Here is a 27,951-nt window from a genome sequence, read left to right on the forward strand (position 1 = left end):
AAATGGGATTATTCTGGGTACAAATGGCTGCAGGATGCTTGCCTAATACCAGTAAACTTTGAATCAAATATTCTATAAATACCAAATCAACAATTCAGGAATTGCCTAATTCAATTCCAAATCCTTGTGGGAGGTATATCAATTTTGCCTGTAAAAAATGGATATAATATTTGCTGGGGGGTTTTAAATCAAAAGGTACACAAGTTTCATTGTTCGCCAGCATTCAAAGTACATTTAAAAATTCCTTGTTTGGAAATTTTTCCCACACTTCTTACTGACAATAAATGTTCAGTAAGACAGAAAATTGAAAGATTGGATACACATATTCACTGCTTGAAACAGATGTAAATCTATTGTATCTTTTGCCAAAACAAATTAAAAATTATTAACAAATATGGTTGAAAAAAAAATGACCAAAATGACTGACAATTTTATCTTAATTTACATCAATTCATCATTTTCTCCCTTCACATCTTAACCTGTATGTTCATCTGTGCAAGAGATTATACTGATATGTTATTTGCAAATACTTCTCAGGGCACTCAATCCCCTCTGGTCAAAAATTTCAAAACCAACAAAAATCAGTCAACCATGTGGCAGAATGTAGGACATACCTCTCCAGATTCAAAATTATTTTCAAACTTTGAAGTTTACAAAGAAAATTTCAGAGATTCACAAAGTAACAGATAAGACCTGCAGGAGTCACTGGTTTGTTGACATAAGTATCTCCTTTTGCTTACCTGGGTCATGAGTCGTGATGAGTTGCTATTTATAAAAGGTCTCTGTATAAATCAGCAGCTAGTTTACAAAACAAGGATCCACAAAAACATACAAAACAGTCTTGAAAATAGAAACAACTTCACTGCAAAAAGTGAGTGTTTTTCACACAATTCTCCTGATCCCTAGGGAAATCCTGACAACCTGGTGGGGAATGACCAGGAATGCTAATGTGTTTCCACTGACAGGACTGGGTTTGACACTACAGTTCTGGTCTACTGCCCCGGTAGAATGATAAAGCACTACAGTATAGCAATCATGCATACAGGGAAAGGCAAGTGACCCCGATACACTGAGTGGAGACAGACATCTCCGACTCCCTTCTTCTGAAGTAAGGAGGGTGGGGTCAGGTACAATAACAGCTGTGCTGTATATTACATATGGGTGGCCCGCACAGAAAGAGCAGTACATAATCTTCCTCTTCTTCAGAAAATTAGTGGAGAAAAACAAAGTCTTATCTCAAGTGATACTAGGGGGGTATAAAATTTTATAAACAATATCCAAAGTGTCCGAATTTGACAGAGATTTATGGTGGCATCTTGTTGCTCTTCACAATGATAAGAGGTCACCCTGTTTGGTAACTAAGCACTAGTATATATGGAAATTATCTAAGCAGAATAATTAAGATTAGACACATACATGGTCCAACATGATCCTTCTCAGTCACTGGACTGTAAATGAGACTGATAATATGACAGCCAGTGCTTCGGTGGAAAATAACGAATAATTACCGAGGCATATACAATTTCTTATTGTTTCGTAAGTCATGATCAACTTTAAATTCTTCCAGTTGCATCTGCATATTTTTTTTCAGTTGATTAGAGTCAGGAAATCAAGTTTGTATCAAACAATGCATATTTCAAACATTTGTTTGTAAATAATCATTAATCATTTGCAGAGTGCTATAAACTGACACACATTTATACAAGGTAGCTAGTGCTAAAACAGAGGAGAACTCATCCAAGCATGCGATCAATAGCCCTGAGATATAATCCACTCAATGCAGCAGTCAATATTTATTATTTATGTCACCCTCTGGGTTTCTTTACATGAGTTAACATTCACTTTGTAGATAAAAGTTTATTGCTGTGAATACTGTCAAGGAATTATTAATCAGGAATCTCTTGGTAGGGTGCATCATCTTATATTTCCTGATATAATGAAAATTAGAGCATCAGTGATAAAAAAAATAAAATTCCCGGCAAAATATCAAACTACCAATTAATCCCCCATGACACTTATAGATGCTTTTGTAGCTGCAATACTATGCATTTCTTTCTTACTTGGTTGAAATTAAGAACTGCGCATATACACAATGTATATACACAATTTGAGTTGACATTTTAACAACACTTTTGTATGACTCAACTTCGATACAAATTTCCCTTAATTTTGGGTGTATATACCACATTCAATAATTACAGAGTTTATCCAAGTTTAATAACACTTGTTTTCAGCAGTCGATCACAGTAAACTGTTATTTATTTTAGGTCCTCCATCACCATTCATAGACCAAGATTTGTCATGTTCCTGTGAAATTCATCCATTCACCATTCTCCCGACTATCAGTTTTGCATATGTTTCTATTGGTGGTGAATCATCGACTTTTTGTAAAGGACTCCATAATAATTAAATTCTACATTGTAATTCATTCACTGGATCCACATTCATTAAGCTGATTTACCTATTCATGCATTCAATAATACATCTGTTATCAACTGGGGCATCTTTGCTAGCCAAAGGTTTTAAGTCCACTCCGCTCCCCACATATAAAAATGCAAGATCTAGAGGTTTGGATCAGAAACCCTTGACTAGCAAAGATGCAATTTAGGGTACTTCTGTTTAATTAGTTACCAGTAAGGATGCATTTAATCATAATCACTGTTCACCTACACTCCTCTAAAAAAGATTCTTGTGATGCTGACATGGATCAACAGTGTTAGAGTAGAATTGTATTATATATGCATAAATAAATACACTCAGTATCTATGTCTCAGTTGCAAAAGCAGCCCTTTTTATGTGAAACAAAGACGTTAAATTGACAATGGTGTACATGTATATAACATGGTTAAAATACAACATGAGCACCAGAAAACCTTTAAAATTGTTTTAATTTGGCATGATCTTTGTGTTTGCATTAATTAACATGCAGTAATTAATTGACCTAGTCACCTAATTCATGTACATAAAAATCTGACATTATGTCTGCAGACACGAAATAAACACTTACAATGCAGACATTACTAATGAAGCATTTAATGAATGAATGAGTGCATTGTACTTGATTTTACAGACAAAGACCTGAAGATGATGTGCAGAGTACAGACTCCATGTAATCTAAAATTTATACAGAACATCTACATGTAAATATCAATTTAATATTGAATTTCAAAAGATAAATTTAATGCACCTTATATTTGGATTTGACCATCAAAGCATACATGTACATGTACTTTGTTTTGGTCAAATTAAAATGGGGGAAAAAAATGAATAAACAACAATTTAAAAAAATATAAAAACAAATTTTATAACAGTGACACCATATTGCTTAATAACAGCTTCTGACGAACATGCAGGTGAAGTACTTTGTTTGTGTGAATAGAGTATCAATCAAAAACACATTTAACATCAGCCAGAAGTGCAACAAAAGCATAAGCTTATTATAGCAAAATACACTACAGAAGTAGTCAAGTGGGTACTGAGTTACATCACCAGCTAGTGACCGCAATCAACGTAAAATCGGAAGGGGACACTCCAAAGACCCTCAGCAATAGCGTGTCTTAACCACCGACGGACATAAAAAAGACTCTGATAACGATTCTAACTGTATATCAAGTGTATCTAAAGGATACGTTAAAAGTATTATAAAGTGTGAAGATAGAGATGTTGACATCAAATTACTTCACTTCAGTATCAAACACCACGTTAAATCATAGGTCACAAAGCTTACCTTATTGAGTCTTTGGTAAAAAAAAAAAATCTATTAATGAATTGTCTACCTCTCTTTCTTTTTTTCTCTTGAAAGATAAATAGATATTGTCATCATACATTGTACCAACAAGACTCAAGTAGCAATGATATTGTTATTTCAAACTGTACCCACACAGTCTCGAGTAGCATATTGCCGGTACATTGACCAAACTTTTTTTCAAATACCGGTACATGTATATTAGTACTGTATCATATTCCATGGTCTTGTTGGTGCTTTCTGGTATCATGTCATTTATAACCTTTTCTTGTCTAAAGATAGCATGCATGAATATAAATGTTTGAGAATCAGCCTGTTACCTACTCATTCACTTAGAATATACCCTATACTATGTTCCAAGATATCCTCGGTTCACATTTTGCTTAATTACCGGTACTCGATATTTATATATAACTCAGGATTTAAACGATGTTCATTCAAAAGTATGAAAAATTTCCCAGATTTCTGAGTTGAAACAACCCCTCCAGCTTATCAGATTTCAATACACAACTTAAAAGGTGATATCTACAGGGATTTTGTATTGCTGCACACAGATGATACGATTGAAAAATTGCGCGAGGTATTCCAAATGACTTCCGAATGGAGAAAAAATGTAAATATTCCCCATTATAAATCTCTGTAATAAATCCGTGAATTTTTCTGAGTGAAAAATGATAATATGTCCATGAAAATATCTTGGAAATTTTCCATTTCGTCAATTCAATTGCACTTCTCTCATGTTTATGTGTATTTTAATTAAAAATTGGCCAAATGTGCTGCATAAATATTGTGGAACAGACTATAGGTAACATGCAGCATGACTTGTATTTTGCATTAAAAGATGCATCATTTATGCAAGTGTTGTTTTAGTACCTGGCTCATAGATACTGGAACTTAAAAGTAGTTGCATTCTGCATCCCAAGATACACTATTTTTGCAACTCTGGATCATATATATTGGTCTATAGATACTTGGTAATAAGACCTGCATCTAAATCTTTGACCTTCTCTAAAAGGTTTGAAACTGGATATTCATATAGAAAATGTTTAATTATGTAATGAAACCAAAAATGCACCACCCTGCCACTATATACATATATAAGATTCGGAGTTACTTGAATTTGTTCTGCTCCAAAATACATGTATTTCACCAGATAAAATGAAATCTGGCCCCTGACATGGTTCAGGTGAGCTAAAAATCACCTGTGGTGAAAGCTTGTCTTTACAATTCCACAGCTTGTGCAATTTCAATGTGATTATACAGCATTATATAAAATATTGTACTGCCAGGCAATAGTCACAGAGTAGAAAATAATTACACACAGCATATCCTCCCAACAATCATCCATCTGAATGTTCTGTATACAAAACATACATATCACAACTGTTTAAGAAATCCTTAAGCAACTTGTCACTTTACATACATAAAGATACATTTTACATGGAGAAGAAATAACAGTGGATGAACAGTACAAGTCTGTGAATAGCATTTGACCCCATTACAGTTGTATGATGACTTTTATCGTGATCCTGGCTTATACAGATTCTGAAGAATTAATACTAAAGCATCAAGATCGACTCAAGAACCAGTAAATGGCACTGGAATCAGAAATGATTGTGTACTGAGTTTTTACTCAGCAGCTGTATCACTTCATTCATTACATTCAGGATCCTAACTTGGAGAGACTTCCTGTTCCAAATCACTCACAGCAGTCGGCACACCTGTATAAGTGTAGCTCTGCACACAAAGTAGCATTTGATGGCCAATGTGCAAGGCATACTGCATTACGAGCAGGTGGACTTTTTAATAAATCTGCATCTGGTCATTTGCTGCACATAGTGCAAATTACACAAAGGATAAATATGAAAGTAATGCATGCCTTCATGAAATATTGACATTTCTGATTTTTATTACAGCATGTTACTGGTATGAATAATACAATGTATTTTGACACTATGAACAGTTTGGTCACATTAACAAATATTTACATTTGCAAATATGCTTCCTTATATGAACCTATAGAATACGAAAACGTTCAATTTGGTATGAATGTTTTCGTGACGTCACAATGATAACCGCATGCGCTTATCGCTTGATGATTGCAATATTGTAAATGTAAAAGCACTGTTATATTAATGATTCTGAACAGTTTGCCATTCTCAAACGTAAACATAAGTAATAAACAGCAATGTTAAAAAGTTCACTGGGATATGAACTTGGTTGGTATGTGATCAAATCTTCTGAGAAACCCTTTGGGCCCTTTGGGCTTTTCAGGATTTGATCATGTGACCAACCAAGTTCATATCCCAATGAACTTTTTAAATTGCTGTTTATTTCTTAAGTAGCCAATCTAGATGAAATTGACATTGATATTGATACTTTCCCAGTCATTCATTTTTGTCACTGACAATTCTTAATACATCAGTAAAGCTGTAACAGTTACACCTGAGAAGAGATTCATATGTATCCCACTCTTGGGAGTACACAGCAAGTGTCAGGGTGACAGCTAATTTTTATCCACATAATCTGTACCAAAAATCTAACTGCATATATTAATTTAAAAAAGAACAACCGTATATTAGGGGGGTTTTTTTGCGCGTGTTACAAAAATTTGCAAAAATGGGGAAAATCTGTAACATTTTTAATTTGCATCAGTCATTTTTTGCAATTTAAAAAGTTTCTTAAAGAAAAAGATACAGAATATAATTTCTGCGTCTTCAATCATTTGCAATTTTAAAAAAGTCGCAAGAAATGCTAAAATTAGATCATCGTCAAAATTACCGGATATGCAATATAAGACTGAGATGGTTTGTCAAAGACCTTTCCAAAAGACAGAAAAAGTGTATTAAAAGATTAAATTATCAAAATTAACTGATGATCATGACTTTAATTGTTTCATTAATACACCAACTTGTCTATTAAATCTGTTCATGTTTTAGTACAGAGAAAAGTTTTTAGCAACTTAATCTATATATTTTGTATCGTTACTGTGACATACGAGTCTTTCTCTTCTTTTATCATATGAATCATCCAAATAGTAAAAATTATGTGCGGCTGAGTTTTTTTCCCACTGCCTGTTGTTTAATCAATATCATTGCTATTAATTGTCATCAATATTTTCTTCCTTGTACGTCACCCTATGTATCATTAAGCAGTGGTTGATTGAATATTGGTAGATTGAATTGAAGTAAATAACTATCCAGGTCAAAATAACAAGATCATAACACTAGGTTTTAAATCAGTCTACTTTGTATTGAATGTTTTTCTGAGACTAGCTACCAGAGTTGTCTTTCTTTATACAATGTTAATTATAGACCAAGCTAGAATCTATAATAATTATAACTTCTGCTACGTTAGAATATTGATAATATTGAACTTCTTTGTCTGAACATTTAATATTCTTCTTAATTAATTTACCAGCACCTAACAATATGATACATATCCCTATTTTTTTCATCAGCAGCAGTATTAAATTACTATATCATACACTTTTTTAGAGATCTTATAAAAAGTACTGGACCATCAAAATTATATTACTTTTAATGTTGTGATGGAGATCTTATTTATATAATTTGCACCTGACAAGGAAACAATTGTAGTACTGTACTTTCTCTTTCTGACCTATAATAAATTTATAACCACTTACATCCTAAACAGTGAGCTTTTGTAACTTTAATCTGCTTTAATTAGGATAATAAATAATTCTGTAAATGTAACACTATAGTGAGACTGTCATACTCCTTGCACAAAACAACAAAGAACAAAAGCCTTTTATCGACAGACAAAAAAGTAAAAGTTCACTGCATTATACAAAAAGCTATGCAAATGTTTATTTCCCATGGTCAAAATGATTAATAATCTCTGCCCTATCACTTAGCATTGTCATTATTATATAGAATAGAGACAGTCTTCCCTGTGTGCTTTAAATTGTAAATGTATGCATATGAATGACTTGCGTTAACGACTGAAAACAAGTTCTGTTTAGTATGTGTCATCATGTTTTGACCTATAGGTAAGGAGGAAGTCGACTGAAAATTACAATGATGACGCCGATTCTTGGGGGATGACCAGGGGAGATGTCATTATCTCAAATTAAAAAAAGAGAAAGTAAAACAACCTGAATCATTCAACATGGGACACCCCCTTAGTTTAAAATCAGTCATTGACAGCTGTTTCACATCTGTTGAGGCCCATTCATCATTTATATACACTAATGTCAGACTTCACTTTGATAGAATACTACTAGTTTCCTTTAAACTTTGCCTAAAATAATCTAAGCTACGTTGGAAAAAAAGAACCCTGGGATTTACAGTTCGGTGTGAAAAAAGTACAGTGATTTAGGCTTGTATTTGATGGGATGAAGGTCATTGGGTGTTTTATAATTAATTATGCATACAGTAGGATACAAAAATACATGTAAGGTCATAATGATAAACATTAATTTGTGGAAAAGATTTATACTTTTCTTGATCATTATCAAAGAGGAAACTACAGGTTACAAACTGAGGGGTTCTCATGTGATCTTTATGCTAATGTGTACTATACTCTTTTAAATGCAGTGAGCAAGTGCACATGATTTATACACTTTCAATAACAAAGGTAAATATTAAGATTCTGTGCACTAAATCAGCTGATCAATAAAATTACCTGGTAAAAAGGGCTTTCTTTGTGCATTTATACGAGTCTGCGTTGTTGTTATTTTTATATAATTTTGTCTGAACAAACAAATTAATCTTTTCGGTTGCATAGATTGAATGCATCAAGGGGCTGGGTGTGTTCAGGCTTTATATCAAAACACATTTGTAATTATCTTGGCTCAACACTTTAGAAAACAAAGGCCTTATCACAGTCTTAATTTCTGGTTCCTCTGGCAGCTAGCACAGTGTGTTCCACTGTCAAGGTTTGAGGACCTTATCTTTGATTTAAACAGGACATGAATTCAATAGGGTGGTTTTTGGTAATTAAAAGTGCAGCGTAATAGGTTGATTTGACTTGAAGCGCCATGCTTGACTGGTTCCTACAATCATATTAACTGTCATCTGTCTGTGACTGGTTGTCCCACTACGGTAACAATGTACCAGTTTAGTTCACTTTAACTCTGCACTGTGTACCACTGAATCAATCACAGACAAAACAAAGGACCGGCCATTACCACAGAGCGACAAAAAAAGAACAAGACTCATAGAAAACAAAGACAAATACAAATATAATTCTGAAATCATAGAGATATATCCCGGTAATTTGGCATCATAATAAATTACCAGTACCGGTACAATTTTGACTAAGGCAGTCTGACTCTTCCATTTGTCCTTTCTTAACATTAAAAGTACCTGTGTTGTTCAACTCAAATTATACAAATTATACAGATACTATGTATAATATTATTTCCAACCAAGTCTTTTCAAGACTTTAAAACAAAGAGACAATTTTACATCAATAATTCAGAATACACATTAGTTGTAATAGGAATAGAAATAATGTTTGTTGTTCAAGTCAAATGAGTCAGACTTATATATATTTACAACCAAAACTTTTCATGACTTAAAAACAGAGATACAATGTTACATCAATAATTCAGAATATGTTACTTGTGATAGGGATAAAAATCACCAGTTAAAATGACAACTGATATGTGAAAAAATGTCCCATGGTGCTTTCGTTTAAATCAAGCTGTTTTCTTTTAATAAACTGACAAATGATATTCTTATATAAAATAATGTTCCTGTTCTGTTGAGATTTTTAATTTATTGGATTTCTGAAGCAGATTTCTGCTATTGTGAACACTTTACTTATAATGATTGACAATTACAGCCAAAAACCATATGGACCATGAAACCCTATCTATTTAATCTAATAATAAAAATATATTCAAAATTTAGAATGGATCAGAAATCCAATTTATTTTATATACTGATAAATAAAGCATGCATTCTATTTAATTTACTTACTTCTGTCTTGGTATAAAATATCAAACGGACTCCCATCTACAAAAGTTAATAAAAATAATTTTGTACTTCTTTCCATACTAAATCTCTTTTATAAAGAAATGCTTTAATAAAATACCATCCTCAGACATTCAATTTTTGGGAATCTTACTGTTGTACCAGGGTAATTGTCATTTTATTTTTTTTTACAACTTTTCAGTTATGTCCACTTAATCAATAGTTCAATATCAATATTTATATCTATATCATTTTAATATATCATTTAAAACATGCCGCATGCTTGTTAAATGTCAAGTTTTCGTCTGTTGCTTGGTAACTTAACTTTTATCAAAATTTTGCGAACCCTCTGTTTGCAGACCAGTTATTACATCATGACATTGAGACGGCTTTTTTAACAGTGCACATGTATTGATTGGGCTGATAAATAACTCACCTGTATTGGTATCCGGTAGATTTTGCCCCAGAAACATTGTAGTTAACAATTGGGGATACGTAGACTGTAAAGCAAAGCACAGCTTCTGGAAAGGACAGTGCGGTTTCTGTTGAATTATTTCCAACAGCTTCCCGACCTTTTCATCGCTTCTATGATGTTTGTTTATTTCCAATATGTCATCGGTCGTAAGCACTTGGGCGCCCTGTAGAATCGGGTAAAGCCGCTCCACTTCAATAGTGGTAGCAAATTTTTCATGGTGAATCTTCAAAAGTTCCTTGTATCTTTCCTCCATGGTGTATGTCACAGGACATACTACCGATCACAAACAGATAGAATATATATTGACATTATGAGTTGAAACGTACCACTTCGATTTCAGCCATGTTTGATCTAATAATGCTATTTCGAGCAGCTGATCGGGGAACCTGCCGTAGTTTCGAATTTGGGTATTTTTTTTTAACGGAGAAACAAAATTAACAGCAATATTGAATAAATAAAAATCAAATTCATAAACAATATAGCATAAAATAATTTCTTGATAAATTCATTATTAAAAATCAATTAATGCACACTTTTATTTGTTTTGTTTACAAAATAGTATATGGAACGCTGAGTTTGCTATAATAACATGATTTGCAATGATGTGGTGTGTTCGAATAGAGAACACCGTAACATTTGATTTATGATGTGTACCAAAAAAAAAACATTTTTTAAATTAAGAATCTTAATCGAAGTTGTCCCTTTTATTGTAATAATAAAAATAGTATAAATTACTATTATAATTTTATGTACTTTTTGTTGATAATTTCATTGCACGTATTAAAACAGTTCTTTAATTTCAAAGTACATTAATCATTACATGTTATTATGTATATTGAGTCATTCTTCATGTATATTAAATGGCTTATTTATAACAATACTAGTCAACAAAACAACTAAACTGACTAAGATGGAAAAGTATTAAATATCCATTCCTTTGCAAAAGAAACAAAATGCATTGCAGTTCTGTAGACCTGTTATTGATATATATGTCAGTGTTGGCGCTGGTACAGTAAAGTATATATATTTTTTAGTCATAGCATTTTTATATTCTGTCTCAAGTTTTTGCTTCCACCAATATTAATATTTCATAATCATAAATACCTTTGTGACCAAACTACGTTTATCTACTATTTAGACTGAAAAAAGTCCAGATTTTCTGTTTTGAAACGCTCCTTCTATCGCTTCAGGTTTCAATGCACAACCAAAAATTGAAAGTCTTCGGGGATTTTGCACTGCAAACGACATGAAACGTACCCGGATGATATAGTTGAAAAATTGTGCGAGATGTTCCGATTTACCTTCGAATGCAAAAGATGTCAACAATCTCTTTAAGAAATGTTAACATGAGACCCGATGAGGTTTCCATACTTTGGTTTATCAAGCAGGAAGTTGACATCACATGGAGCGGTTGCTGTGATCCTTCATCCAGGTAAAGGTGTGTAATTTGTAAATTGTATTGAATTTTATTTCGACCTCATTGCAATTAAGTTATCAGCAATCTGAAGGATAGTATTTGATTCTTCTTCTTTTGTTCTGATATGAAAATCATTGGAACTTGAGTGTGGATTAATTTTTTCTACACATGCAACTATAATGCATATACATGTATGAGTGACCATTAGTGAAATTTTTTTGCTAAATTTGATTTTTTTTATGTGAAGATCAATAAACTTTCTTCTGGTTTTATTCCAGTGACACTTGTATCGTATTTCAATTATAACAGACATCAGAAAAGTGACAATTATTGATTTTCTTCCCCTTGTATATGCAGCATGTTTGGTGGTAGGAAGGAGATTGTTATCAGGCAGTGAAGCCTTTATGTTACATTGCCCACACAGATTAATCCTAGATAACCCATCCTCATCGCAGAATCTTGTTGGGATTCAAGACATACAGAGTTTCTTCAGGATCACACGGCTCTTTGTTTCCATATGAGAGTACTTAATTTCAGCTAAGGACTAGTCTTTAAGTGAGTATGAAAGGGATTCTAGATCTAACAATACATTAATGTTAATTTAAATCATTTTTTAATTGGCAAGTTACTTTAGCTTAAACCAACATTTATGCACTTCTCTAGGGTAAGGTACTGTACCAGTCTGCACTGGGTGTCTCTATAGCTGTTAGTTGGTTAAGTTATAATCAAAGTAAATAGATTAAAGGGTTAAACACTGCATGTTTATGATTATGACCAAGTATATCAACATTTCAGTTATTGGACTAAGATTGGAAAAATAAGAGCAATAAGGTCGTAAATGTCTACGTGTAGCTATAAGGTTTTTCAACCTCCCATTTAATTTTTTTAAAAATAATTTAAGTCAACTATATGGCATATTGCAGAATTGTTTGTTTTGTGAGATGCTCAGATGTTCACGCTTGTTTTACAGATAAGCAGAATAATGAAGGACAAAGGAAAGCAGAGGGGGTCCACCAACACACCCAAGCAGATGGACACTAACAGGGGTGCAGCCTCACCCTCCACTTCCCTCTTAAGATACCTGTGTCAGCCCACAGACCCAGCTAACTTGGCCGTTTTGAGGATTGCCTTTGGTAAAGGTTTTATCCCTAGGTGTAAAACATTAATGGCTAGCATTAGTGATGTTAATTGTTCACATCACAAAGTATTGATTTGCTGTGGGAGAACTGGTCGCATTTGATTTTTATATCATCAGATGTATATAATTATTCTAGTGGGACTTTGTATTTCCCATAAAATCTTTGATGAATCATTATAATGACATTGTATTTTTTTAGTCAGATTCTATTTTAGAAGATATTTTTTTATTTTGAAATGGCAATGACAATTTTTAATCTACCATAATTTCAATCTAATCGTTAGAAGTCTTACATGCAGTGCAGATTAAGAGGGGAAGGGGAGGGGCTGGGGGTAGTTTAGACATCCTCCCCCCCCAAAAAAGGGACCACACATTGATGATTAGAGGTACATGTAAGAGAAACAACACACATACAAGTGCATCCCCTCACATATGAGGTTATTTATGAATGATGCTGGTACATGTATGACTTAATCTGACCATGAGTGAGGTGATGTCAGCACCTCTGTACTGATCCCAATAAATTGTTTTTCAGGTACTCTGATGATGATTGACATTCCCCAGGAGAGAGGAATGTCCCATGCAGACGTTAGGTGGGGTAGGAAAGATGTCTGCAGGTTCCCTCTTTTCAGTGACCTCAAAGTGGCCCCACTGGAATGGATGTATATCATATATCTCATTATGTTTATAGGTACGTAATAATAGTACAGTAATGTAGATTACTAAAACTCTCTCGTACAGTACCTTTGGGGCACTAAGCCACCTTTAAAAAAATGTTCTTCTGGTGGGGGGGGGGGGTTGGAGGTAAATTAATCTTCTCTTTAAAGTTGCACAAAAATTAGATAAAATAATTAATTTATAAACAAGTACAGCTAGATTTAAAAAAGTAAAAAGTGAAAATCATCTTTGATTGTTACTGGTTATGAAAATTTGTTAAGAAGACTACCATACCTTTTTGTCAATCAGCTCAGAGGGGGCATAAAAACAATATCTTGAAGGTGCATGACCCTATGTGATAATTTTGTAATATTACAAATGCACTCCTTTTAAAGTTATTGATTGACTGTGTGTTGTGTCACTGACAGGTGCCCTAGGTATAACTTTAGGACTATTTTATCGGATCAGCTGTCTGCTATTTAGCTCGACCTACTGGTACATAATCCTGTTGGACAAAACAGCATGGAACAACCACTCCTATCTGTATGGCCTGATGGGAATTCTTCTAATGGCAGTAGATGGTAACCGGTGTTGGTAAATACATTCTTGTTCAATAGTACCATAACTGCATCAGCACATTTTATATACCCAGTAATTTCTGTGTTCTTATTAATCAGTAGTTTTGAAAATCAAAGATGAACACTACTGGAATATTATAATTAAATATTAGAGATTCATTGTCCTAACAATTAATAAATGTACTTATTTATCTTCTAGGTCCTTAGATGGCCTGATTAACAGATCTATCAACAATGCACATGTGCCATTTTGGAATTACTTCATCTGCAGAACACAGGTACTAATACAGTCAAATCTCATTATAACAAACTCAGGAAAAAAACTTTGAGATATCCAAGATTCCAGATATGGAGGTTTAAATGCCTAGAATACATGTACATATATGGTTGGGACTTTCAAATCATTTGATATTTCCATGGAATTCAAAATATTCAAGTTTAAGTGACCATGGTTTGACTGTCTATTATTATTATCTGTTAAAAGTCCCAGTGTCCCAACATTTTCAGATATTATTAAAAGTGAACATTTCATTTGATTCAGATATTTCTGGTGTACTTCATTGCTGGCTTAAAGAAGTTAGACCAGGACTGGATCACTGGGTATTCCATGCAGAAATTGTCCAGAAACTGGGTGTTTGATCCATTTAGGTAAAATCCATTGTCATGCAAATTCCACACCATTTACTGTCTTGTTTTGTCAAAGTACAAAAAATAATTGTCAAGCCTATAATAAATTCTGTCTCAATTATTCCTGTTTAGGCTTTTATTGACGGATGAGCAGATAGATTTATTTATTGTACACATGGGAGGCCTGACTATTGACATGTTTGGGGGAATTTTCCTGTTGTTTGACAAAACTAGACCCATTGCCATCTTCTTCCTGTCCTCATTTCATATCATGAACTCCACAATGTTTTCCATAGGTGGGTACATGTATATGTATTATAATAATGCATTTGTCACTCTGTAAGGGTACTTAGTAGTATATATATATAAAAAATATTCCAGACGCAAAGCGTCCAGTTTGATCTGATGAACCGTGCTTGGCAGCAAGCCGTGATCCAGCTCTTTGGATCAAGTTACAGTTATAATGATAAATTTATCTATTTAAATGTCTTAATTACAAAACTTTGTTTTTGAAGTCAACTGTTTGACGTTTTTTTACATAACAATGCTATTTTGAAACAAAGTCTTTTAAAACGCACTAAAATACAGACGTTATGGATGCATACTACAGTTTCAGAGAGCAGTGATATGGAATTGGAAAACCAGAGTGTGGTGATCCGATAATCGGATCACACTCTGTAAAATTGACACTATCAAGAAGGGAAAATTAATTGATGGGTATATAATAAAATGAAATATATTACTATATGAATTTTCCAGGAATGTTTCCCTATGCCATGCTTGCCACTCTGCCACTGTTCTGTGCTGTTGATTGGCCAAGGAAAGTTATTCCCAGACTGCCAAAGTTTTTGAGAGTTCTGTTTTTGACCGAGACAGAAATCCAACCCAGTTCTCACTGTTTATATAGCAAAGAGGAGATCAAGCCAGAGGGAAAGAATCTGGTATGATAATGGTGCATAAATAACTACCCATATTATGGATAATTAAGGATAGTTGTAAAACCAAACAGTCTGAACTTTCATTCTAAACAATCTTCAGTTTTCATGTACAATATTGTATGAAATAAAAAGAAAAGTTATTGTTTCAAACTCTTTGGGTATGTTTTTCTTATATTATTTTCTTTATTTCATGTCATTTTAAAAACTTTTTTTCCTATGCACAGGATAATAAAGTACCTGTTAACTCCCAATCAGCCCCACCCACCTCTCCCTCACTGGTTCACAGACTTGGAGTCACATTTACCATTATACATATTGCTATACAACTGTTCCTGCCTTATTCCCATGGAATAACAAAGGTAAAATTTTGATGATTCATCATTTTCTCTCTACCTGTGTATCACCATTTTAAATCTATGATCAAGTAAGCATATGAGAGAGAGAGAGAGAGAGAGAGAGAGAGAGAGAGAGAGAGAGAGAGAGAGAGAGAGAGGGGGGAGGGAGAGAGAGATTGTTGCAAGCTTTTTTTGGTGTTTTATTGATTTTTGGAACAACTATGGTTACTTTTTATGTAACCTCTACTTGTTTTTTACTGGTACATGTATATATTGTACATAACACATAAAAGAGAACTGTAAGAATGGGACTCTGTGTTATAGGGGTACAACAACTGGACCAATGGTCTATATGGTTACTCCTGGGATATGATGGTTCATTCCTGGACAACACAGCATGTGCGACTCTCCTATAAGGACAAGATCTCAGGAAAAGAAGGGTTCCTTGATCCTGCTGTAAGTCTCACAGTTTTTAAGATCACTGCAGTGAATAGAAATTGGCAAGATATTTCAAAGAAAAATTTTAGGTATATACAAAGAAAGACAATTTCAGATGGGATGGCACTTTTACAGGTATAAGTAACCTTAACTGTTTAAACTTGGTTCAGTTTTATAAAAAACAATAACATTTGTTGTTTTTATTTTATCATAGGCATTTGTTGATGGTGTTGGGAAAAGATGGAGTAGCCATGGAGACATGGTAGTCCAGTATGCACACTGTGTGGCAGACATCTTGAAAAATTACAACATGTCAGTCGAACTCTATTTTGACATTTGGAAATCAATGAATAAAAGATTTCAACAAAGGTTTGTTTTGATGTCTCCTACAAATTTTTGTTTCTTTTGTTGCTTGTATATATGTTGTATAAACTACCATTACTTTTACAAGTGCAAATCATGTAAAGTTGACTTGGTTGTATACTTAGTTAAAGGCACTGTGTTAATAAATTTTGCATTTGAACATGACAGAATGTTTGACCCCAGAGTAAATATAATGGATGTGGAGTGGTCCCCCTTTAAAGAGGTCTCCTTTGCTATGCCATTGCTACTTGATTTATCACCATGGAGATCCAAGTTACAGGAGATGGAAAAGGAGCTGATAGATACCTCTAACTATACAGATGTCGTTTTTGTGGCAGATTTTCCAGGTAATATATTTGTTATACCTAATCAGTACAGGAAATCATTAAATGTTTGTTACCTATTGGATTCATACTTTAGAATTATATTATTATAAAGTATTCTCTTAACACTCTGAAATCACAAGTAGTCTCCCTTTTATTTCCATCTTCAGGGCTTCATCTGGAAGCTTTTATCCAAGAAGATCTTGGGAACACTAGCATCACTTTACTATCGGGGAGTGTTGTGGTGGAGCTTGTGGAGCTAAAAAAGAATTACAGCCTCAACCCAGGTGATAAAATTCAGGTGAGCAGCTGGGACACTTAAATATTTCAAGTAATGCAATGGAGTGACCTTAACCTTGCCCAATGACCTCATCAGTGTCATCCTTGGGTCACAGGCAACTTTACCGGTATATCTTCTCAGAAAAGTTTTGAATCGGACATGAAAGTTGGACAGACAGGTGGACAAACAGACATGGTGATTCAAATCCCCCCTTGATGATTATGTTCTTTTAAAGAAATCAATACATGTACATTCAATTGATGTTTTACTTTGCTGAAGTCAACATGAAATTTTTGGGGTATTTTGCAGGTGCCCCCTGGTCAGTTCCACAAAGTTCACACAGTGTCTGAGGAACCTTCCTGTTACATGTATATCTATATCAACACTACTTATGTCGAAATTATGGAGAAGGTGGAGACAGTTGAGAAAACAATGAGTGAGAAAAATATAAGTGCAGGTGAGTTGATTCTGTTGCAATGAGTGTACTTGTGTGAATGTTGGTCATTTTTATTTTTTTTTATTTTTTTGTACATTCAGTATATGATCCATCTTTGCTTTGGAAATTTTGAATTAAACCTTTCAATGCATATTTTTAATAAAAGTACCAGGATACATATAGTATTATATGTCTCCATCATTCCAGAAACAGCTATCAAGAGAAAACTATCCAGACAGGACCCATATGTTGACGATGTGAGGCAAGAAATTGAAAGAAGGCACACTGAAGTAAAGGAAAAGACTTTCTTGGATGGAGTCAAAGAATTCATAACCAAAAAAGTAAAGATGCTCACTAGAAGGTAATGGCAATCGTACGATGAATAGATCATTATCCTTGTTTTAAAACACTTTTATCACCATATAACATATACATGTACTAATATCAATATTATGTAATTATATGATATATATGTATTATATGTATTATTGTATAATATAAGTAATTATTTATATTTTACAGCTGGACATTTTTGGTTGGAGCTTTGCAGAGTGTTGTGCTGAGGTCTTCGTTTGATGATTTTCTGGACAAAAAATATAGTGAAAATGAAAAGGCTAATTCTATCTTACCAGAAACTGTTACCTAGATTTCTTCTCAGACTGTTCCTCTTGCAATTAACAAGTGTATATAGGCAAACGACAATTTGCTAATCTTGTATGGACCAACCAAGTACATGTATTAAAGATTGAGAAGTTATTTTTGAGTGAATACATGTATAATTCATTGTGTTTAGGGTGATTAATGTAAATATATTTTTTGATATTATACAGTGTATGTAAAAAATATTATTGCAAGCATTTATCATTTCAGTGAATTTGAATAACGAACAACAAACAGTATAATGTTTGTGTCAGTAATAATTTCATGATCTTAGATGGAATATTTTGTATCCATATATTTACACTGTTATGATGATCATATACATGTAAGCTTTATTTTTTATGTTTTAAAATTTGACATATTTGTACAATATAATTTAAAACTTATTATGCATAAATGAAATCCAGTTTACATTTTAGCTTCATTATTTAAAAGTGAGTTTGTGTATTGTCTGTTTTTTGATAGTCATGGCAGTCCCATTAGATTACTTTTGTTTTCCAAAGATTAAATGTTGTGCAATTTTTTGCATTTGTTTAATATTAAAATGCTTTTTTTTAAAATTGTATTTTTGTGCTCTATACCATGAAAAGTGGAAATTTGGTATTTTGTTATTACAGCACTTGAGTATGTAATTCAGCATAAAATAGCTCAAATGAAAATACAGATTAAAAAAAAAAGAAATATAGGACTAGTGTTAATACTCAGTGAATACTACATGTAATAAAACACCTTATTTTTTATTTGACAGAAAGAGCTTTACGCTTTATCTGTAACTAAAAAAACAATTTTAATGCATCAATTCATTATTTATTTATCTTTTTCATAATACTTTATAAATTACATGTATATACATTTAAAAACAGGTTCAAAGTGTATCTTCTAATGTACTAGCTTCTTCACTATATTGAGATTTTAAGTTGGACTTGTTGAGGTTCCTATGGAAGGCTTGCATTGGGGAGATTCCCCTTTATCTGTGCCTCCACAAGCACTGTCCCTCTTATTGCACTCCTCAGCAGAATGCTGCTCCTCACTCTCCTCTTCTTCCTCCTCCTCCTCCTTTTCATTCTTCTCCTCTCTCTCCTTCTCTTCTTCATCATCATCTTCTTCCTCTTCACTGTCATCAGAACTTGAAAATTCAAACAATAGAAAATAGTGAAAATAAACTACCAGGTACTCATTGTCAAAACTGCTTCCTGTAGAACGAAATATATGATTACCAATAACTGACAATGAAGATCATTTATTTTTATTATTTCAATAAAATAAAAGAGGGCATAATACTCAGTAACATCAGTCAAGTGTCGTGCTACCATTAGTCTGCCAATCACGTGTGGAGAAATCAGTATCTACTACCAAAGCAAAGGGAACACAAATGTTTCCAATACATGTAGTAAATTTACTTCCATTATCATAACTGTGATCAAATATATAGTTGGTGGAAATTTAAAACAACCAACTTAAATATAAAATGTTCTATCTGCAGGTACTATGTTAAACAACATAGTATAAGACAGTATAAGACCAATCAGTCAATGTTTCTTGTGATTCTCACAAACCTGTCACTAGGTGGAAGTTCTCCCACTCTTCGGTTTGGATTACAGTGCTCCAGATCCATGTCTATGTCTGTCAGATCTAGAGACAACATAAACAAAGCAAGAAGAATTTAATACTGTGCATGATTATGAATGACCATATTCATCAGCATGAAAAAACAGCAATGGAAAATTCTCTTTATCAAAGAGAAAGCATACAATGTTACTGTTTATAAAGTCTTCCTACCTTGTTTAGGCTTGTTGTGTTCCACTTCCAACTGTTCTAAGTACTCTTTCTGAGCTGCCACAACGTCAGCGCTGTCTTTACACTTGGCATATTTTTCCAGCAATTCCTCATTCACCTCATAAAATGTATGACCCCATTTAAACTTTTTCAGGAGAATTTCACCAAGTTCTTTGTATCCTACAATGTAATTGGTTAAAATTTAGTTACAGTATTACACACTTCCTCTGTCTATCACAATCATCATTTTGTTACTACCTGTGATATAGAAAGCTGCAGCGTAAGCCTCTACACAGGACAATGTGCACGGCTTTCCGTAGTTGATTGGGTTTGTGGCCACCAGATAAGGAAGGAGACGAGGGTGGCCCCCTCTCATTCTAGAGAAGGGGGTGTCCTCTAATCGAGCCCAGGAGCAATCTATCACCGCCACTCCATGCTCCCCCACAATCTCCCTAAAGAAGAGGTCATTCTCAAAATTTAACTACTTCAAATGAATTATCATGGAGTCTATATTTAGTCATCATCATTAATTTTTTTATTTTTCTATTGTTATTTATTAATCTATATTGCTACATCTCACCTCCAGTATTTCATCTATTTAATATATAAATACATGTATTAAATACAAGCATGCACCAGTACATGCATTTTTTCCAAATGGGTCACACTTTGACTGTTTGTTAATGTTAACAAAATGCAAAGTGTTGGTAAGTTTTGTTTGGTACCTGTCCTGTGGAGACACACACTTGACCCCCATTGGTGACAGTATTAGTCCACTAAACCTCTGTTGCAGTCTAAGAGTTTTCACATATCCCAATCGTCCTAGTTTTCTACCACTGCATTTTTTGGGATCACAATGCTCCAAATCCCACATGCCTAATGGACATGGGAAGTTTTCAGGGGCATATGATGGAGATTCTTCATCACTGTCTGAAATTTCATGCAAATATCATTGTGGCATAAAATAATTTTAAATTGGTAACTATAAATTATACAATAAATATTGACAACAACGAGGCTCTCATGAACCTCGCAAATATTTCTTGCATTCGAATAAAAGTTAATTTACAGGATCCAAAACTTTTTGGGAGTCAATATAATACAACCATAGAATTATATGAAAAATTGGTTACCAAAACTTGTTGCACTTTATATATATACATTTAGCGGTATTTGGATATACCGTCTAACAGGTATTTTATGCTGCTATATATTATTTGCGGTATTTTGTGGGTGTAAAAAATCCGCAAAACATAAAATAGCAAAATATTCTTCAATTATACACTAAATGCATGCAGTTGTAATCAAAAATGTGGTCAATATGTTACTCAATAGTCTGTATTTGGTAATCACCAGTGATAAACTCATAATATGCATCATTTCTGATCAATATCGTTTGGGTTAACAGTTCTAAAAATTCACACTTACTATACTAATTAAATCATTTTATAATATAATTGTTAATTTAAAAAAACACACACAAAAAGTAACAAAATTATCAGACGTGATTAATTTTTCAGGTTACACATATTCCAAGCGCTTGTATGAAATTAATCTGCAAATCTTATTAAAACCAACAGCAGTCTTTTATTTATAGATATTGAACACTCACTTAAGAAAAGTGTCATTCAATATACCATATATTCAATAATGAACAATTAACCTAAATAATACGAAGTCAGTCAAACATAAACACGTAATTTGCTTACAGCTGGTCACAAAAAACTTTTATTTAATCTTTATTTGTAAAATATTTGTGCCTCCCAACAAATACTGCAGCTAGAATCAACAGGTGGCTGGTTATGAATTAAATGGGTACACCCTAATCACACTCGCTATCAGCAGTAATTATCCCAGTGGAGTCCCGTAAAATGTAATATTATACTTGAATTTAATTTTTGCGGAGAAATGTAATCGCGAAAATTGGAAACACAGAATGTAATTTGATACCTCTTAGGTTCTACATCGCAAAAATTTCGAGACGCAGAAAATACCTGTTACATGGTACATTAAAAATTACCGTACTGTGTTCCCCCTTTTTTCATGCACTTCAAATTTATATCCCATTCTGGATATTATATATCCCAAACGGGCTTTTATATCTCATTTGGGCGAGTGGTCCCAATCTGTGGTCATTTTCCTTAGAGGTGCCCAATTTTGTTAATGATGCTATTCTAAACAAGCTATTCCAATACCCCCTGTAATCGGAACTTATCTTAATTACCAATCTGACATGAGCCAAAATCTCTGTTACACTTATCGACATCAAACTTGTCGTCTCTGTGTCGCCTTCTGTCGTTGTTTGTTTTCTTTTTTCCTGTGAACTGTTTATTGTGCTTTCCCATTCTCCTAGTTGATCATGTTTACCAAAATTTTGTTAAAGCATTTTAATACATGGGCGCAGCCATATTGTGGTCATGTGACCTTTGCTGGTTCCCGATGAAGAAAAACATGTCTGCTTCGACGAAAAGGAGGAGATTGTTTTGCATCTGTATTGCATTTGAACACGTTTTACCTATTTTATTGTGTCTGTTGATGGTTATGAAACACACAGGTTAGTTTTTATAAAACTGATTTTGACTGTCATCTTTTCTATGCTTTTTGTTATGATCATATATTGACGTTATTAGAATTATTCCAAAAATTTTCTCTACGAGTACCCCTGGTCGGTTCCGACAATGCTGCATGAGTGTCAGTCTTGTTCATGTCTAGTGTATCAGTAGGCCAACAGTCTTTGAATCGGTGATAAGCCTACTCAATCATAGTTCCAGCATTATTTTTGAAGGCATTTGGCTATGTCTAGTCTTCTCCATAAGCACCCATGCCAGTGAAGTCACATGGACTTGTTCTCCACTGACTCTACTAGCCTAAGAGCAACTCTTGAGAAGAACTATTTCTCACCAGAGTATATTTATGTCACTTTATCAACACATGAATATGATATAGTGAATTAACAAAGGCGAGAAATATATAATCATTAGCTGAAAGTTGTGTTTTCTTGGATTTCTTAGCAAGACAAGTGTAAAGGATAGGAGGAATGAGCATATATATAAGTTCATTGAAAACATATGACTAGATCAGGAGTCGAACCCAGGACCCCTGCATCTCAAGTCAAGAGCTCTACCACTGAGCTATCCAGGCCAATATCCATGGTCAATATAGCACCAACTACAACATTGTTCCTTCCTTATATGATCGATCATCAGTTCTTCCCTTGGCAGGAGTTAACATGTCAGTTCCAGGGGCAGGTCACTGCACCAAATGTTATTGGAAAGGAGGAATAAGCATATGAATTCATTGAAAACATGGCTGGACCAGGAATAGAACCAAAAACCCCTTCAACTCTAGTCAGGAGTTCTACCTGTGACTGAGCCACTACACAAACAAGCATCAGTCTGGGTCATTAATAAACAATGCTTAAATATTAAGTCAACCAGGCCCAGACAAAGTTGTAGAATTTTTATCTTATGAATTTTTTGTTGTTTTTTTTATTGGCCTAACATTCATTGGCATTGACCATTAATTTTACCAGAGATAAAGAAACTAATGAACTTGTAGTTGTTTTAATGAGAATTTGACAGAAAACATATTACCAATGCAAGTCACCATCAAGTTTAACTTCAAATCTTCTTTCTCCTTTTTTATCACTCATAGTATTTTTTTTAATTTTCCTTTCATGTTTAAATACATATTTAACTTTAGAATTTAGTTTTTTAGTAATTTTAGTGATTTTAAATTTAGTTTCAGAGATGGTTAGCATGAAAATTGTTGAGGAACCATCCAGCTATGGGTAAGTACTTATTTCTTACCTCCTGCTAAATCGTAAGGATATCATTGGCTAACAGCTTTCACGTGGAGCTTCAGCTCCCCAGGTATGAAATTTAATAACCAGGTATCATCCCGTACCCAGTCCCTAGACTACCTACATAACTTTGTAACTAATATTACCTGAAGAGAGTATATTATGTACTTATAGGCTTATAGTTGTAAGGAATTGTAGAACATTGGCTTTTGTGGAATACATGTACTTACTTGCCAGTATATTAGACCGCAAAAGAAAGTACAAGCGGCTGATGCCATTAATTGATTTTTCAATAGACATGGAATTAATATCTAATAAGTTTGTTTTATAAGATGTCAATAAGATTTTAAATTGAAAAATATAATTAGCTCACCTGAACTTCCTTTAGTCTGTTTAATATTATGATAATATGATATAGATAAGCAATGTAGCCAATGGGCGTCTTCTTTGATTTTATACCCTCTGCAAACAAACAAATAAAATAGAGAATTTATAGGAATGATCTTGTCAGTCACTCTTTAACATGAAACATCTGAAGCTACCTGGTACAGTTTACAGTCCTGAACCATGGGTTTGTCATATGACCTTGATCTAAAGTCATATGACCAAGGTCAAGGCCATGTTACTACAGACAGGGCACTTTTTATTTGTCTATTTGGGAAAACTAATGTTTTGAAATTTTCTATAAAATGATTTAATGATTATTGTTTTGCTTCAGTCTCAACAGTTACAACTTCGCTAGTCACACAACAGATGACAAAAAATTAAAGATGAGGATACAGCCAAGTAATTTCTCAGGACCTGCTCATTTAAAAAGGCTCTATGGGAAATGTTTCTCAAAGGAGATGAACGAGTGAGGATCCATTTTATTTCTTTTGAACATGTACAGTTGAACTTTGATATCTTGAACACTGATATCTCAAAAACAATGGATATGTGGAAGTGATTTGTAAGTCCCAACCATTTATTTATTTTTTTAAAGTATTTTACCCTTGATTTCTCGAATACTTGAATATGTTTAAGTTTTTAAACAGTCCTATCTAGTTCGAGATAACAAAGTTTGACTGTACATAATGATGAAGATTAATCTGAAAAGTTTCTACAATGTATATTAAATTTTACTTGATAGAGAAATTCATGAACTTCGTTTTTGTTGGTTTGATTTTAAGGTACAGATATGAGCTTTGTCCATTCTTTAATGTGACTCAACATGAACAGTCCTACAGATGGAATCCATTTAGCGGAGTACTTGGGTAAGATGTCGTAAATCAAACCTATTTTCAAACAATATCTTATTTTTGACCATCTCCATAATATGTGAAAGTTTATTGTTACACTTCTCAGCTTTTGTGTGAGGAATATAACAATAGGCTTTGACATTATTGAAATGCATAAATGCTTTGTTTATTCTTCACATTTACAAAATTTAAAAGAAGGATTTCAATTCAGCTGCCCTGTTAAAATATAAATACAACTACAGTATTGTCTTTTAGTGTATGGCAAGAGTGGGAGATTGAGAATAATACATTTACTGCCATGGAAATGAGAGAGGGTGAAAAATGTGGTGATATTCATCGAACTGTCAAGGTAGAGCAATTAGAACAATGGAAATTCAATATAAAGCTTAGTGAGTGATTCCAATTATGTCAGTATTTCTTGTGATTATTTTACAGGTGATTTTTGTTTGTGGAGATAAGCATGACATTGTGAACGTAACAGAGCCGTCCACCTGTAACTACCACATGAGATTTATCTCCCCATACGTCTGTCACAGAGACTCGATGCTAGTGTACCCCACCCTCAGTGAGGAGCTACAGGGGGCGTGGGATGAGCTGGAGGGGGAGCTCTACAGGGAGGAGCTCACGCAGAAAGTATTCATCTATTGAGCTAGATAGCTTCGTTTCTATTTTAATGTTTTTTGTCTATGTTTAATATCTCTGTAGAAGAAGAGCTCTGTATATTTTGGGTTTGTTATATTGCTTTGCTGCTGTCCGTCTGTCGGTCGGTCGGTAAGTCCACCAATGGTTTCCGTTCATTTTCTTCGCAGAGGTTTGGATAGTTTTAGACAGAGTTATGCCCCTTGGACTTAAAAATTTCCACTTATTTGCAGTTTCCATCCATTTTCTTTACAGAGGTTGCACATACTGAAATGAGATTTAGTATAATGATTTATCATAATAATATCTAGGTCAACTTTGATTTTGGATATGATTGAGCAATTTTAGACAGAGTTATGCTCCTTGGACTTAGAAAAATTCCACATATTTGCAGTTTCTGTTCATATCTTTGCGGAGGTTGCACATATTGAAATGAAACTTAATATACAGATTTATCATAATAATGTTTATGGTCAAGTTTGATTTTGATTACAATCGAGCAATTTTCGGAAGAGTTATGCCCCTTTGACTTAGAAAAATTCCACAGTTTCTGTTCATGCTTGAACATATTGAAATGAAATTTAATATACAGATTTGTCATACTAATGTTTATGATCAAGTTTGATTATGATTACAATCAAGCAATTTTTAACAGAGTTATGCCCCTTTGAAGTAGAAAAATTACAATTATTTGCAGTTTCCATTCATTTTCTTCATGGATGTTTCAAAGGGAGGGGGCATGCATAAGTGTTTCACAAACATCTCTTGTGTTTACTAGGTGATCTCTAGGGTAGATCCGAGGAATAATTTGTTGATTGCCCAACCTCCTTAATAAATGCAGGCACAATTTGATTCAATAAAAATATTGGTATTGAATATCATCTCCCACATTTGACTATGATATATACTATGCAAATGAATTTAGTCATAAGTATCTGAATGTAAAACATTTTTTTTTCTCAAGGGGTATAAAAAACAATTGCGGAAAATTTTCGAGAAAGCTGGATATTACATTCCACAAGAAGAAAAAAAGCTTTTATCAGAACAAGCTGTGAAGCGTGAGGAAGAAGAGAAAAAAGAAGAAAACGGACAGTTTGATACCTTGCTTAAATGTACAGAGGTAAATTACCTGCAATTTGTTTACAAACCACTCAGAATTAGATTACTATAATGTCAATACATGTACAACAACTTTTCATTTTCTTCAGGATTATAACTTACCAGTAATCTTGCTTTTAATGTGCCAATCAAAGAAAACTTGTAATTGATGTTGACAATTCTTTGATTATTTATGTGATGAAAAAAATATCAAGGGTATTATAATACCAGTACATCTTAGTTCCTGGTACATGTAGCAAGAATCTTATTTTTTTGTGTTTTGCTTTTTTCAGGAATATAGAAAACTGAAGAAAGAAATTGAAGGATTGAGAACTCTCTTAGCAGTGAAAGAAAGTAAAGGTAAATTTTGAGATTTCTGACATGCTTTTTTGTGCATTGGGTGCACTCATGACCCATGAACACAATTGAATATCCAAAATTGAGGGTTTCAGTTAAAATGTTTCTACTTTTTTCATTTAAAATATGCTTTGTTTCAAATTTTAGATGCAGCCGATGTTTTATTTGGTAATTCAACATCAGAATCAACACAGACAAAGAAGTCTAAACGTAAAAGTAAAGTGGGGAAATTTTTGAAATCAATATCCAAAACAAAGACATAGTATTGATTTATCACAATTCATAAAATCATTTATATTTAACTGAGGCATTCATTATACATTTATAACATATCTTTGGTTTTCATTATGTTCATGAGAATTCATTATATTGATTGAATGTTAAAATGGTGGTTTAAACTGAAGACTGGATCCTGTGCAATATTAGTTATATTACATATGATGTATTTTTTTATTTGAAATGCCCTTTATGTATTAAACTAAAAATAATAACTTTTCTTCTGTTGTCAATGTCCAAATAATCCTATATCTGAGGCATGCTCAAATACAATGTGTTATAATGATTTGAATAGAAGTAAATTTGGTTAAAGACCATCCAACCTGGAGAGGGGTTACTCTCTTCCATGATCTCCACCCATAAAGTCTGTTGGAAACACAAATCTTGTGGAGAGAAAGGATGGTAGAAGGGGC

General features: G+C 33.4%; 3 protein-coding genes across 5 annotated transcripts; 2 read left to right on the plus strand and 1 right to left on the minus strand.

Annotated features, from left to right (window-relative positions):
• The first annotated feature begins 11,465 nt into the window (after nt 1-11,465).
• On the plus strand, nt 11,466-18,369 carry LOC128165241 (vitamin K-dependent gamma-carboxylase-like). Of its 3 annotated transcripts, none has more exons than XM_052829569.1 (17): nt 11,466-11,594; nt 11,937-12,134; nt 12,550-12,712; nt 13,253-13,408; nt 13,803-13,968; nt 14,152-14,230; nt 14,494-14,600; nt 14,712-14,875; nt 15,339-15,520; nt 15,742-15,876; nt 16,177-16,308; nt 16,505-16,659; nt 16,822-17,000; nt 17,147-17,277; nt 17,566-17,713; nt 17,900-18,053; nt 18,215-18,369. In XM_052829569.1, the coding sequence occupies exons 3-17, from the start codon at nt 12,562-12,564 to the stop codon at nt 18,336-18,338; spliced, it is 2,163 nt and encodes a 720-aa protein (XP_052685529.1). In that variant the 5' UTR covers nt 11,466-11,594; nt 11,937-12,134; nt 12,550-12,561; the 3' UTR covers nt 18,339-18,369. The 3 variants fall into 3 exon arrangements, with proteins under 3 accessions (XP_052685529.1, XP_052685528.1, XP_052685530.1); XM_052829568.1 differs by having other exon boundaries at nt 11,497-11,600; XM_052829570.1 differs by having other exon boundaries at nt 11,543-11,600; nt 12,004-12,134.
• Nucleotides 18,370-18,443: 74 nt separating this feature from the next.
• Nucleotides 18,444-22,492, minus strand: LOC128165244 (18S rRNA aminocarboxypropyltransferase-like). Its single transcript, XM_052829572.1, has 6 exons — nt 22,353-22,492; nt 20,854-21,058; nt 20,387-20,580; nt 20,132-20,308; nt 19,909-19,984; nt 18,444-19,478 (listed from the first exon to the last, which is right to left on the minus strand). Exons 1-6 carry the CDS (start codon nt 22,471-22,473, stop codon nt 19,265-19,267), a joined length of 987 nt encoding a protein of 328 aa, XP_052685532.1. The 5' UTR covers nt 22,474-22,492; the 3' UTR covers nt 18,444-19,264.
• Nucleotides 22,493-22,522: 30 nt separating this feature from the next.
• On the plus strand, nt 22,523-27,753 carry LOC128165243 (N-acetylglucosamine-1-phosphotransferase subunit gamma-like). Its single transcript, XM_052829571.1, has 9 exons — nt 22,523-22,682; nt 23,870-23,918; nt 24,649-24,783; nt 25,100-25,183; nt 25,424-25,517; nt 25,604-25,801; nt 26,772-26,927; nt 27,199-27,265; nt 27,410-27,753. Exons 1-9 carry the CDS (start codon nt 22,523-22,525, stop codon nt 27,523-27,525), a joined length of 1,059 nt encoding a protein of 352 aa, XP_052685531.1. The 3' UTR covers nt 27,526-27,753.
• Nucleotides 27,754-27,951: the final 198 nt, after the last annotated feature.

Source organism: Crassostrea angulata, chromosome 10 (assembly GCF_025612915.1).
Source record: "Crassostrea angulata isolate pt1a10 chromosome 10, ASM2561291v2, whole genome shotgun sequence".
Taxonomy (NCBI): Eukaryota; Metazoa; Mollusca; class Bivalvia; order Ostreida; family Ostreidae; genus Magallana; species Magallana angulata.